At 44.5% G+C, this 14,894-nt stretch overlaps 1 protein-coding gene across 2 annotated transcripts in view; it reads right to left on the bottom strand.

Annotated features, from left to right (window-relative positions):
• The window catches only part of Tctn1 (tectonic family member 1), a 32,040-nt gene extending 25,720 nt beyond the window's left edge, over nucleotides 1-6,320 (bottom strand). For both annotated transcript variants that reach the window (XM_048447378.3, XM_048447379.3), the window contains exons 1-2: nucleotides 5,919-6,320; nucleotides 1,257-1,377 (exon numbers count right to left, since the gene is read on the bottom strand). In XM_048447378.3, the coding sequence (XP_048303335.3) occupies nucleotides 1,257-1,377; nucleotides 5,919-6,246 (449 nt within the window). In that variant the 5' untranslated portion in view covers nucleotides 6,247-6,320. The remainder of the gene's footprint in view (nucleotides 1-1,256; nucleotides 1,378-5,918) is intronic.
• Nucleotides 6,321-14,894: the final 8,574 nt, after the last annotated feature.

The following is a 14,894-nucleotide window of genomic DNA, read 5'->3' as shown; positions in this document are numbered from 1 at the left end:
TGGGTTGATAATATGGTTTCTCATGGGAAGAGTTCATTATGTTTCCAAAGCTGTCAGGTGGCTGTCACTGAATTTCAGTCAGCTCTCTCCACAGTAAGCTGGTCCCACCCTGAATGCATGAGCCTTTTCAAAGGACTGCTTTTTTATGGAAAAACCTCTGAACCACGAGACGAGATCACTCAAAATGGATCACTTCTTCACCTTGTACTCTCATGAGAATCTCTCTCTCCATCATTGCCCACATACTGTGAACTGAGAATCCTCGCTACAACCAGAAAGGCTCACACAAACCATCCGAGTTAATGTTTACAGAAAGAGCTGGGAAATCCAGGGGCTGGGGAGGTGGTTCAGTGGGTAAACTGCTTGCCTCAGAAGCATGAGGGCCTGAGTTCAGATCCCAGCATGGATAAAAGCTAGACGTTGGTGGGTACCTGTAACACTGGGCAGGGGAGGAGACAAGTTGTTAGCCAGTCAGTCTAGCCAAAAAAACAAAAGAGTTCCATGTTCAATGTGAAATCCCATCTCAAAAATAAGGTGGAGCTGGGTGGTGGTGGTGGATATCTTTAATCCCAGCACTGGGGAGGCCAGCCTGGTCTACAGAGTGAGATCCAGGATAGCCAGAGCTATATAGAAAAATCCAATCTCGAAAAAACAAACAAAATTAAGATAAAAAGAAATAGATGATGAAACCCATGTTGACCTCTGCCAAAACACATGAATGCAAAAATTACATGCACACACTACACACACACAAAGGTGTGCACAAATACCTAGGCTGTATGAGACTAGTCCACAAGTACAAACAGGTGAACATTATCTATGCACCTATTAATCTACAGACACAGAAAGACTTACTTCATAACACTCTAGAGCAGTGGCTCTCAACTTTAACTCTTTAAAATAGTTCCTCATGTTGTGGTGACACCACCCCCCCACCGTAAAATTATTTCATTGCTACTTCGTAACTGTAATTTTGCTCCTGTTATAAAAGGCAATGTAAATATCTGATATACATGACATTGAATATGAGACCTCCAAAGGTCACGACCCACAGGTCAAGAACCGCTGCTCTAGAGGCAGCATGCATGCCCTTCCATTGCCCATACTCTTGTGGGGTTGCACACAGACAAGCCACAACTTCTGACAGTGCAGGACTTTGCACAGTAGGGTTTCTGAATAGCAAGGAACATTCTTTCTGTCCCCAGATTTTATTGCCCTAGCCAACCTGCCATCGAAAGTCCCTGTCATATGCTTACGTGACAACTGGGACTGAGCAGGCAGAGAAGACGCTGAAATCTGTGGGGCTGCAGTCAGGGTCACAACAGCAGTTGACATCACACTGTGCTGGAAGCAGGTCACAGACACACAGAGCAGCAACTGAGGAAGAAAAACAGTGGGGGTCAGAGGACCACAGTAGGCAGGCTGTTACTGCTCCTTGCCACCAAAAGGTTCCAGAAGTCAATGTCAAAATGTCTGCTTCCTATTGTGCTTGGATGAAAGTCACCTGTGGACACCAGTGTCTCCCTGAGGTGACTGCAGATGCCTGCGCTCCTACTTCAGGGTAGAGTCCAAGGAAGGACTCTTGGCCACCTCATCCCTTTCCTTACATGTCCTGGTTGCTTTTTATCCTTAATTTTTTTCTTTTCTAACTTTTTTTTTTTTGCCTTGTCTATCTTGGAATTCACTCTGTGGACCAGGCTGGCCTCAAACCGGGAGATCTGCCTGCCTCTGCCTCCTGAGGCTGGAATTAATTGTTAGGATTAACGGCTTTTTTGGCCAGTTGGTTTGAAACTATAAACTCCTAGTCATTAAGATCCTGACCAATAATCAACTGTTCCTATTTTGGCTTAAAATGTCTTTTTTTTTTCTTTTTTCCTTTTTGAAACAGGGTTTTTCTATGTAGCCCTGGCTGTCCTGGAACTCACTCTATAGACCAGACTGACCTTGAACTCAGAGATCTGCCTGTCTCTGGGATTAAAGACATGTGCCACCACTGCCAGTCAAAATGTTCTTTAAAAATTTACAATATGAGGGGCTGGAGAGATGGCTCAGAGGTTAAGAGCACTGATTGTTCTCCCAGAGGTCCTGAGTTCAATTCCCAACAACCACCTGGTGGCTCACAACCATCTGTAATGAAATCTGGTGCCTCTTCTGGCCTGCAGGCATACATGCAGGTAGAACACTGTAAACAAAATAAATAAATCAAAAAAAATTTACAATATGGGGTAATAAATTTATGGCAGGATAATATAGCATGGAGGAAAAGCAGGAACCCACCCTGTAGCAACTGTGCCTGTGCCCACTCTGCTGGTCATCATGACTCCAGCGCTCCTCTCCCAGTCCCTTTAGCAGACGGAGAACCTGCACAAGCGCAGAAGAGAGCCTCCTCCAACAGTCTCTGAGAGCTCTGGGGGCTGAGAACTTGACACACTGTTTCAATTTATTCCTAATGTTATTGCTCTACTCATTCATTCTTGTCAAACTGAGAAAACCCTTTGAAACAGATAAAAGAGCCCAGAGAGAAGGCTGGGTGGCTAAGAGCACTCACTGGCTGCCCTTGCCGTGGATCTAACTTTGGTTCCTAGAACCCACTTGACAGCACACAACCAACTGTGACTCTGGTTCCAGGGCATTCAATGCCCTCTTCTGGCCTCAGGCACACTTACAACACACAGTATATATGTAGGCATAAGACAACATCCATCCACATAAGATAAAAATAAATAAATATTAAAAAACAAAACAATACCAGAACATGAAAATAACAAACTGAGGGGCTGGAGAGATGGCTCAGAGGTTAAGAGCATTGCCTGCTCTTCCAAAGGTCCTGAGTTCAATTCCCAGCAACCACATGGTGGCTCACAACCATCTGTAATGAGATCTGGCACCCTCTTCTGGCCTGCAGCATACACACACATAATATACAATATTGTATACATAATAAATAAATAAATATTTTTTTAAAAAAGAAAAGAACAAACTGAATTCATGACACAGTCTATTGTGAGGAGGGAGGAAATAATAAATTCAGGGCTTCAGGTTTGTTTGTTTTTTGTTTTGTTTTGTTTTTGCTTATTGTTGCTATTCTGTATTTTCCAAAACAAATGCTCACGTGGCCCAGGCTGGCCTCCTAATTGTCCCACCTCTATGTAGAAAATTCAGGATCACAGTTGTGTACTGTGATTCCTCCCCTCCCCCAGCTTGGGCATCACTGAATCTTAACTATAATATTTGTTTCTTTTTTTTTTTTTAGAAAATAATCTTAAGCTACAAACAAACAAAGGAAAGAATCTTAAGCTACAAACAAACAAATGCTTATAGGACGTCACACCAACATTCTTGACTGTCTGAATGAATGGTTTCACAATTAAAAGCCAGCTCTAGAGATGGGAGGCTCAATACCTCCCAGATGATGGGAGGCAGAGTCAAGAGGGTATGTATGCAGGTTATAGGCCAGCCTGGGCCACTCAGCAAAACCATCAGGAAGGAAGCTGGGCAGGAAGGAGAAGGCGGGAAACTGGAAGGGTTTTAGAGCAGGCTGGAGATACGGTTCAGGAGCTAAAAGCATATACCACTTGTGTACAGAACCCAAGTTCAATCCCAGCACCAAAGTCAGGCAGCTCACAATCACCTAACCAAGCTCCAGGGGCTCTGAGGCCCTTTTCTGACCTCTGAAGACACCAGCACACATGTGTACATACTCACACAGAGATATACAAACATACACACATAATTTAAAATAAAATACTTTTTTAAAGTTTTAGAATCCCCCCCCCCAATGGTATAACATGCTTTGGAGAAGCATGAAGAGAAATGAAAGCTTATTGATAAATGCATAAGACTTTCTTAGTCCGAGGGACAAATGGACTCCCTCTAAAAAAGATTCTCTCTAGCCAAGGACACCTGCATATGCTCATTAACTAATACCAAAATTCCTGAACCGCGATGAGAAAATAAAGTGAGCAGTTAGGTCCGCTTCCTCGCATGTCTAAGATTGTAACCACGATTTGTTGTCAAAGCTTCGACCCTTGTAAGTACCTAGATGAGGATTAGACACATCGTGGGGTTGTGAGGATTAAATGAGTTCAGGCATGGTGATGTACTTGGCAGGGTGCCTGCTGCACAGCAGTTAATAAGTGAGACAGTTAAAAAGATGAAGTGCATATCTGTCCTTGGAACGCCGGTCCTGAACACGAGCTCAGGCACAGCTTCATCTGGGGGAGAAAAATCACTAATGGGTGCACTGACCTGGATTAACAACACTCCAGTTCAAAAACCTTAGAGAAGCCAGGTGGTGGTGGCACATGCCTTTAGTCCCAGCACTCAGGAGGCAGAGGCAAGTGGACTTTTGAGTTTGTGGCCAGCCTGCCAGTCTGGTCTACAGAGTGAGTTCCAGGACAGCCAGGGCTACACAGAGAAACCCTGTCTCAAAAAAAAATAATTCCCCACAAAAAAGCCTTGTAGAGTTTTAGACACATACACTTGGCTACATTATCCCCACATATAATGACAGGACTTCTCTGCTAATTCACAAGTCAGCAGGTGAAATATAAAGCAGAGAGTTTGATTCATATATTAAAGTATCAAGTGTATTTCTCATTTGTTTCCCTCCTTTGGTGCTGGGGATTGAACCCAGGGCCTCCTGCATGCTAAGCGAACACCCAACCAGTGACCCACACCACCCACCAGCCCTCGTACTTTTTCTCACAAACCAGTTTTCAAAGAAGGTCTCCAAGAAGAACGACCTGAAATTAGCTTGAAGAGTTCAGGACACCAGTCAAAGACAGCTCTGTCAGTTACCTATGCTCTCAGCCTTACTGGGTGAAAGATCTTTTTCTCTCAAACAGTAATAAAAAATCATACACACACTCTCTCAATCTGGATAAGACTGTCTAAAGTTCTTTTTTTGAAATTACAGCTCCATGGAGAACCTAAGGACTGCTACAATTCCTCATCCTAGAAAAATGTGGTTACAAAAATTTTACAAACTCAAAGGGTTACAAAGCCCTGAAGTCACAGGTTTAAAGTCAGATTATAAAAAATTCACGGTTGGAGAGATGGCTCAGCGGTTAAGAGCATTGCCTGCTCTTCCAAAGGTCCTGAGTTCAATTCCCAGCAACCACATGGTGGCTCACAACCATCTGTAATGAGATCTGGTGCCCTTTTCTAGATTGCAGGCATGCAGTCAGGCAGAACACTATATACATAATAAATAAAATCGTTTAAAAAATTCACTAAACGTGTAATGCAAGATGAAAAGATCAGCTTCTGGGCTGGTGATATGTACAGATAAAGGCACTTACCAGCAGGCCTGGTAGCCATTTGGTTTAGGAGCAGCAAAATTCAAGCTGTCCTCTGACCTCCACATGCCATGGTATCTCGTCACCATACACATAAATAAGTGAATGTAATATTGTTTTTAAGTAACATCAGTTTCTGATGCATTCATTATCCATAAACACAAATCCTAATATCTGGGCCTAAGCCCTCACCTTACACTTTCCCACATCCAAACAACATATGAGGCAAGTTGAAATCAACAAAGAAGGGCCCTCCCTATTCATTCTAATTCTATTTCAGACCTTTGGCGTCTGAAATCTACGGACTGAAAAGTTCAGCAGAGTCTATGCGTTCATTTCCTCCACGTTCCAGAAACTATCTAATTTCATCTTCAGCTGGGCAAATTTATTCATTATAAACTTTGGCATTAACGTTGCCCGGGTCTACTGAAGTTTTCCAAGACCTGAGAGTGTCCCATTTAGGCCCCTCTGTCTTCCGCATTAGTGTGCTGGAGATCCCATCTCTCTTTCAGGGTTATGACAGGGAGGATAACAAGGATGGAACTTTGAGCGGTTATCATTTTCGTATCATTCTCACTAGTCTTTTACCCGCTCTAGGAGTTAACACTCTGTACCCACCGTCCGTGACAGGGGTGGGCCTGGGGCCAGAGAGCTCCGGGGCCTTGGGAGTACCCGGGGTCCTAGGCGACCCGGAGGTTCTGAGAGTGGCTGGAGTGGTAGAGTTGAGATCCTCCTTTGTTATGTCTGGGGTGGTGGCCTCGGTGGAGTTGAGGTCCTTCTTCGTCATGGCTGGGGTGGTCTCGGTGAAGTTGAGGTCCTCCTGCGTCATGACTGGGGTGGCCACAGCCGGGGTGGCCACGGCCTGGGTGCTCGCTGAAACGCAGCAGCTCAGGAGCATCAACAGAAGCGGCGGGAAGCCCCGCGATCCCATGGCGGAGCACTGCATCCAGGCCTGTGAGTTGCCACCAGGCCTGTGAGTTGCCAGGCAACGGCCACAGCCGAGCGCCAGGTATCACGGGAAAGGGCTCCGGAGGCCAGGAAAGTCTGAAGGAGGAGGTGGGGCCTAGGGCCAGGCCAGTGGGGATAGGCTTAAAGCCCAAGGATCCCGTAAGGAGGCGGGGCTAGGGACGGAGACTACGCCGCGCCGGGAAGGACGGGACTGAGTGGGCGTTGCAGGGGCGGGGCCACGACCCACCGGGGCGGAGCCTGAGGCTGCTCTTTCGAAGGAACTTTGTTGGGAGACCGTGCGGGTCGAATGGCAGTTTCATTAAAAATGTAGAATCCCAGCTACAGCCTCATGGTATTTAGAGTCAGGCAACTCTAAACAGAACCTAGAAATGAGTATTTCTAATAAAAAATCCGCTGCTGATGGGGGAGGGAAATTTAGAAGCGACTTGGGACCTTCGAAGTAATATGGAGGTCAGTCATCTCCAACACTCTTGAACTCCCTACCCCAGGGCATTGCCTTCTTTGCCTATAGATACATCGCAGGAGGTCACCAGACTGCTCTAGCCACGTATTTATGATGAAGGAACAAAAGAACCTTTCATTTATTTTTTTTATTTTATTTTATTTTTTGGTTTAGACTGGCTCTCGCTGTGTAGCCCGGACTGAATTCGAACTCATGACAATCCTGCCTCAGTCTCCAATGACAGGCATGTGCCACCACATCCAACCTCCATTTCTGCCTTTGATTGATCATATGACTTGGGAGGTTTCCTTCAAACCTTCTTTTTTCAAAAAGTTTATTTATTTATATATTTTATGTATATGAGTGCTTTGTCCATATGCATGCACACCAGAAGAGGGCAGCAGAACTTGTGAAACTAGAGTCATAGACAGTTGTGATCCACCATGTAGATGCTGGGAATTGAACTCAAGACCTCTGGAAGAGCAGCCAATGCTCTAAATGGCTGAGTCATCTCTCCAGCCCCTCCTCAAGTCTTTTTTATTTTATTTATTTATTTTATTTTTATTTTTGGAGACAGGGTTTCTCTGTGAAACAGTCCTGACTGTCCTGGAATTTGCTCTGTAGACCAGGCTGGTCTTGAACAAACTCACAGAGATCCACCTGCCTCTGCTTCCCAAATGTTGGGATTAAAGGTGTGCACCACCACCATCTGGCTCTCAAGTCCTTTTGGGAGGGGGTGGGGGTTGAGGCAGGGATTCTCTGCAGCTTTGGAGCCTGTCCTGGAACTCGCTCTGTAGACTAGGCTGGCCTCAAACTCACGGAGATTCGTCTGCCTCTGCCTCCCGAGTGCTGGGATTAAAGGCACATGCCACCACTGCCTGACTTCTCCTCAAATCTTAAAGCCCATGCGTCCAAACATTCTGTGAAAAGTCCTCAAAGTCCTCTTGTCCAATTGCAATTCCTGATGAACTCAATGTAATTTTTTGACATTTGACTTCTTTAAAAGTCAAAATATGGGTTGCATCTGCTCCTACATTTTGCAAGCCTTAGGGAAAATGGTGACCATTTCTGTTAGATTACTTTTTTTTAAATCACAGTTCCATATTTTGCCCAAAACGCTGGTATGTGGGTTACCTAAACTGTCCACCTAGGAGCTGGAGAGATGACTCAGCAGCTAGGAACACTTGCTCTTGCAGAGGACCAGGTTTCAGTTCCCAGCACCTACATGGTGTCTCACTGCTGTGGAACAATTTTTGTATACTGTAAGTATATATTACTGTCATTGGTAATAAATAGCTGACTGGCCTATTGCTGGGCAGGAGAGATTGGGTGGGAGAGTCAGACTAGGAGAATTCTGGGAAGAAGAGGACAGAGTCAGGAGAGTAGCTACAAGAAGCAGAGAGAGTTAGACATACTGGAGAACAAGTAAAGCCATGAGCTACATGGCAGCACATAAATTAATAGAAATGGATTGATTTAAGTTGTAAGAGCTAGTTAGTAATAAGCCTGAGCTATCAGCTGAGCATTTATAAATATTAAGTATCTGCTTTGGTTATTTTGGAACTGGTGGGCCAGAAAGGAAAGTTCACCTACACCTTACAACCTCTGCAGCTCCAGCTCTAAAGGATGCAAAACCTCTTCTGGCCCTGTGGGCACCTGCATGCATGTGTGCACCCACAAGTAAAAGAGCAAATCTAAATGTGACATTTCGACTATTCAAAACTAAGTAGGGGGCTGGAGAGATGGCTCAATGGTTAAGAACATTGCCTACTCTTTCAGAGGTCCTGAGTTCAATTCCCAGCAACCACATGATGGCTCACAACCATCTATAATGAGGTCTGGCACCCTCTTTTGGTCTGCAGGCATACAGGCAGACAGAACGTTCTAAACATAATAAATAAATAAATAAATAAATAAATAAATAAATAAAAACTAAATAAAAATAGCCAGTAAATCCACCTATGCTGGAGTTTCTTCCAATCCAACATTGTTATTAACAACAAGTATTCCAAAACTCAATGTATTGCAGTTGCTCATCCATTTATTGGATTTGTTTGTTTGGTTTATTTTCAGTTTTCAATGATTTAAAAAATATTTGTTTGTTTTTCCAGACAGGATTTCTTTGTGTATCTTTGGAGTCTGTCCTGGAACTCACTCTGTAGACTAGGCTGACCTCAAAATTAGAGATCCACTTGCCTCTGCCTGCCGAGTGCTGGGATTAAAGGCATGTGCTTTAATCCCACTGCTTGGCTTCAATGATTTCCATAAAGCCACTCTAACAGGTTCAATACAGACTTTAAGTGGGCATATGCTTTCATTTCTCTTGAGTGCCCTTCCTAGGGGTGTGTTCTAATGGCCATGTGTGTTGGAAGTTTATAAGAAACTGCCCAACTTTTCTCCAGAGCGACTTCCCAGTTTGTCCCCCACCTGTATGTTAGCTCCTGTTTCACAAGCTCTTGAAACACTGGGAGTTGAGGTCTACTCAATTTTATTTCTATTTTTGTTTTTTGGTTTTTCGTTTTGTTTTATTTTTGCTAACTTGAAAGGTCATTGCTGTTATCTCATTGCTGGTTAATTAGTTGGCTTTTTTGTTTGTTTGTTTGTTTGTTTAAAGACAGGATCTCTCACACAGCACAGACTGGCCTGAAAGTCAGTGTATAAGTAAGAATGACCTTGAACTTCTGGTCTTCCTGCCCCCACCTCCCCAGTGAAAGCGATAGCAGGTGCATGTCACCACACCCAGTGTATATGACACCAGAGATAAACCTAGGGCTTCCTGTGCACTAAATAAGCACACTATAAATTGAACCATATTCCAAGCTGCTGTTTGTTTAGTGTGTGTGTGTGTGTGTGTGTGTGTGTGTGTGTGTGTGAGAGAGAGAGAGAGAGAGAGAGAGAGAGAGAGAGAGAGAGAGAGAGAAAGTCTTACTGTGTAGCTCTCATCCTTTCTGAACCAGCCTTCCTGGTGATGGACCTGCAGGTGTATGTATCTTCAACCTAGCTTCAGTTGACGTGAAGTGCCATGTTAACTTTGTAGTTTAATGTTGAGGTACCAAAAGCACCCAGAGTCTGAGGCCAGGTGTCATCTCACACTTGGAAGGCTCAGGCAGGAGGATGGTCTGAAGTTCAAGGCAGTCCCTAAGCTACATGGAAAGTGTTTGTCTGAAAGGAAGGAAAAAAAGGAAAGGAAAGAAGGTACATACAATTGCAGTACTCAGGAGGCAAAGACAGGAAGACCCAGAGTTCAAGGCCAGCTTCAGCTGCATAGCAAGGCCAAAGCTAAGTCTGGACAGACTTAAATGCAAAATTAAGACTGGAGAGATGACTCCATGGGTAAGGATGCTTGTAGAAGATTGGGATTTGAGTCCTAGCACCCACTTCAGGCAACTCAGAACTGCCTGCAAATCTAGCTTAGGAGATCGGACTCCCTCTTCTTGTCTCTTTGTGAACCTGCATTCACATGTACATATACACACACAGAGATATACATGTATACATAATTAATAAATCCTTAAAAGAAATCATATAAAATGCATTATTAATGGGCCACTGTGGAGTTTATTAAAAGCCAGGCATGGTGGTAAGTACCTGTAGTCCCAGCACTCAGGATCCCAAAGCAGGCAAGTTCAAGGCCATTGTGGGCCATATAGTGAGACCCCCATCTCAAAGACAAGTAGTCACAAATGCCCCAGAACTCTGATCCAAATGAACATCTTTACAATTAAAGAGAAAAAAATTAACAAATACAAAACAGGATAATAAATCTTTCCCCCCCCCCCCCCCGAGACAGGATTTCTCTGCGGCTTTGCAGCCTGTCCTGAAACTCACTTTGTAGACCGGGATGGCCTCGAACTCACAGAGATCTGCCTACTTCTGCCTCCTAAGTGCTTGAATTAAACGCATGTGCCACCACTGTCCAGCAAGGATAATAAATCTTGGGTCCCGAGTTTGCAGATGTCCCTCGATACTGGGTTTTGGTCCCTATATCACCCCAGGAGTCTTTCTGGGGTTCATCAGCTCCAGCTAGCTTATTGCTCAGCAATTCCTTCAGCAACACTTGGGGTTTTACCACTCAGCAAGACCATTGGTCCTGTCTTTCAAGAAGTACCTGGATGTCTGGTGAGCAGTGTCTCCCATCTTCTGTGTGTCTTCACCTTTTCACCCCTTTGTCATCAGTTTAGGAGCGTGTCTCTGGAGACTGTCAGCCGTGGACTGTCTACCGGGTTTCTGTGTTTTAGGGAACATCCTGTGTCAGGCATGGAGAGGCAGAAGAAGGATGGAAAGAGCACATTCTAAGAGCAGAAGGCTGAGGTGGGGAGCACATGGCAAGCATCTCTCTACCTTCTGATAGATAGGTATCTATCTGAAACCTTCTGTCAGATTCTGCTGTGAATCTAAATTGCTCTTAAAAATGTTAAAGATCAGACACAGGCTGGGCATGGGGCACACTTCTTTAATCCTTGCACTCAGGGCTGGGAGGCAGAGGCAGATGGTCTCCCCGAAAATTATTCAGTTGAGCATTGTTAGTTTGAGGCAGAGCCTTAACTGGGATTCTCCCTCAGAAATAAAATGCTTCTTTTCATACATACACATTTTTAAAAATCTGTAAAAGACACTATTTACTATAACTTTTGTAGAGGCCAACATTGTCTACATAGATAATGACAAGCCAGTCAAAGCTACATAGTGAGACAGCATCTCAAAAACAAATCCAAGTGCAAACCCCACACACACACACACAGCCGTCCTGATGAAGGCTCATTGAGTCCAGGCACTTACCATCAAGCCTGATAACCTGAGTTTGACCTCTAGCAGCCACATGATGGAAAGAGAGAACTTCCGTAAGTTGTCTTCTGACCTCCTTACATGCCTTAGCATGTGCAGCCACGCATACTAGGACCCAAGTTCAGTTCCTGGCTCCACTGGTCTGGTGGCTCACAACTGTCTGTAACTCCAATGCTAGGTAATCTGATGCCCCCTTCTGACCGTCACAGGCATTGCACACACGTGGCACACACATGCACATACAAATTAAAAAGTAAAAACTCAGAACACATCTCAGAGCAGTGCTTGTCTCACCCCACCATACACACTTCTGCCACCTGTTAATGATGTGACTGTGGATTTGTTCTGTGTGCTCAGGTTCCTGTAGGAAACAGTGACAGCGGTAAAATGCGCGGTGGCATGGCACTAATCGTTTAATAAGCCCTCAGAAGGCTTGAAACATTACTGGGAAGGGGGTGGAATTCCAGATCTGGAAATGACAGACGCAGGCTGATAGGGTACACAAAAAAATAAAGAAAATGTAACATCGCTCTGAAGTTGTCGGAACTTTGCTGCATGTTTCCAAACTGTTGTTCTGAACAGTCCAGTTCCACCTTCTACCTGCAGGTGGCAGCATTTATCATTAAAACTGTTCTCCAAGCCCAGTTCGTGGGGGTGGGGGATGGGGCGGGACACGACTGTTCTTTTCATTGGCTCCTGTTTATTCCACGAATGTTAATTGAGCACATCCTAGGCAGTGAAGTACCAGTGAGACCACAGTAGCTGAGAAGACACTTAAGGTCTGGGAAATGGTCCAGCGGATGAAAGTGTTGCCAGACTGGACAACCTGAGTTCCAGACCCAAGACCCACAAAGTGGAGGTCAAGATCTGAATCCAGCAAGTAGTCCTCTGACCTCCACCCCCTCCCCCAGTATAGAAAAAAAAAAGAGTTTTTAAGGACGCTTAAAACTTACCATGGGCATAGACTCTAGAATCTTCTTTCAGAGAAACCAAGAGTTCTCCTCGAAAATTATTCAGTTGAGCATTGTTAGTTTGAGGCAGAGCCTTAACTGGGATTCTCCCTCAGAAATAAAATGCTTCTTTTCATACACACACATAAAAAAATATGTAAAAGACATTATTTACTATAACTTTTGTAGATCTTGGTTTTGTTTTTTTGTTTTGTTTTGTTTGTTTGTTTGTTTTGTCTTTTGAGACAAGGTATCTCTATGGAGTTCTGACTTTCTTAGAAACTCACTACCTAGACCAGGCTGGCCTTGAACTCACAGAGATCTACTTGCCTCTGCCTCCTGAATGCTTTGCTAGCTAGGATTAAAGGTGTGTAAAATCATGTCTTCTTTTATTATTATTATTATTATTAGGAAAAGCCTACTTGCATTTTAAAAGCAGTTCAACTGGGCAAGGTGACCCACAACTGTAATTCCAGCACTTGGGAGGTGGAGACAAAAGGATCAGGAGTTCAAGGTCATCCCATGTTTCACAGTGAGTTCGAGCCAGCCTGAACTACAGGACACCCTGTCTCAACAAACAAACAAACAAACAAAAAACCCTAAAGTGTAAAAATATACAAACAAATGAACACACTAAGAAAGAGATCAGTAAGGTTCCCTAATCTCCACCTTCAGAGGAAAGTGCTGAAATACCAGAAGACATTGGTACTGTCACCTTTTCATTGAGGGGAGAGGAGGGTACAAATGAAGATACAGGTGCTGGAGCTGAGAGAGCATGCTCAAAAGTACTGCCGGGACTGGAAACCAAACTATTTCCCTTCTAGGAAGAACATCCAGAACATCCAAAATTCGGAAACAAAATCAAGAGATAACAGTCTCCTTGGTGCCTGGTATATGGCTCCCTTTGAGAGACTCACAGGGCTCCACCTTCCTTGGCCTTCAGAGTGTTGGGATCAAAGGTATGCACCACCACACCTGGCTAGCTCCACCACGTGAACTGTTTGGTCTTTGGCAAGCTGAGTACCTTCTTGCAGTGTGTGTGTGTGTGTGTGTGTGTGTGTGTGTGTCTGTCTGTCTGTCTGTCTATGTGTGTGTGTGTGTGTGTCTGTCTGTCTGTCTGTCTGTCTTTGTGTGTGTGTGTATCTGTGTGTGTCGGTCTCTGTGTTTGTGTGTGTGTCTGTCTCTATATGTGTGTGTCTGTGTGTCTGTCTGTGTGTGTGTGTGTGTGTGGCTGGCTGGCTGGCTCTGTGTGTGTGTCTGTGTGTGTGTGTCTGTGTGTGTGTGTCTGTGTGTGTGTGTGTGTATCTGTGTGTGTGTCTGTCTCTGTGTGTGTGTGTGTGTCTGGCTGGCTGGCTCTGTGTGTGTGTCTGTGTGTGTGTGTCTGTGTGTGTGTGTATCTGTGTGTGTGTCTGTCTCTGTGTGTCTGTGTCTGTGTGTGTGTGTGTCTGTCTGTCTCTCTGTGTGTGTCTTTGTTGTTCTTCAGGCCCTGCCCATCTTGTGTTTTGAGACAGAGCCTCTCATCGACCTGGTGCTTGTCAAGCAGGCAGCTGCGTGGCCGGTGAGCTTGTCTCGGGACTGCAAACAACTCACTTCCCATCTCGACATCTAGCATCAATCAGGTAGGTTCGAAGGCTCCAACTCAGGTCCTCACACTGTGCAGCCTTCTCTTCAGTTCTTCCGTTTCCACTCTCCGTGTTTCACCGAAGTCGTGGTTCAAAGTGAAGAGCTCTCCCTATGGTGTTGGAGCAAGCCTCTACTGCAGGCATCTCCTGTGGACTCCTTGGAGCAGGCATCTCTTTTTATTTATTGAATACAAGGAATTGTTTTTTTTTTTTAATTTGCTTTGTGGGCATTTAAACTTTTTTGCCATTGCTATTTCTTTATTAATGTGCAGTTGTTTTGTATTCTAGATGGGAATTCCTTCTTTGTGCATGTGTCTGACCTCTGGAGCTGGAGTTACTAACGTTGAGTGCTGGGAACTGAACTTGGGTCCTTTGAAAGAGCAGCAAGTTCCATCCACGGAGGCATCACCGCAGATCCTAGATACGAATTCTCTCTTGATTGTATGCATTATGGATTATTTTTCTCTTCCAGCTTTCAGGAGGCTGACCTGAGGATTACTGTGAGTCTGAGGCTAGCCTGGGCTACCTAGTGAGTTCCAGGCCAGATTTGGATATAGAGTGAGACTCCCAACCCTAAATCAAAGCCCAAACTGGGAGTGGGGGAGGAGAGATGTCTCAGCAATTAAGAGCACTGACTGCTCTTCCAGAGGTCCTCAGTTCAATTCCCAGCACCCACATGGTGACTTACAACCATCTCTAGTGGGATCTGATGCCCTCTTCTGGCATAAAGTGGTACATGCAGATAAAACATTCATATTCCTTTTTTTAAAAAATTATTTATTATATATATTATATATAAATATAGTATACAATATTCTGTCTGCGT

The sequence above is a fragment of the Myodes glareolus genome, chromosome 2 (assembly GCF_982192425.1).
Source record: "Myodes glareolus chromosome 2, mMyoGla1.1, whole genome shotgun sequence".
Taxonomy (NCBI): Eukaryota; Metazoa; Chordata; class Mammalia; order Rodentia; family Cricetidae; genus Myodes; species Myodes glareolus.
This window is presented reverse-complemented; position numbering and strand designations above follow the sequence as displayed.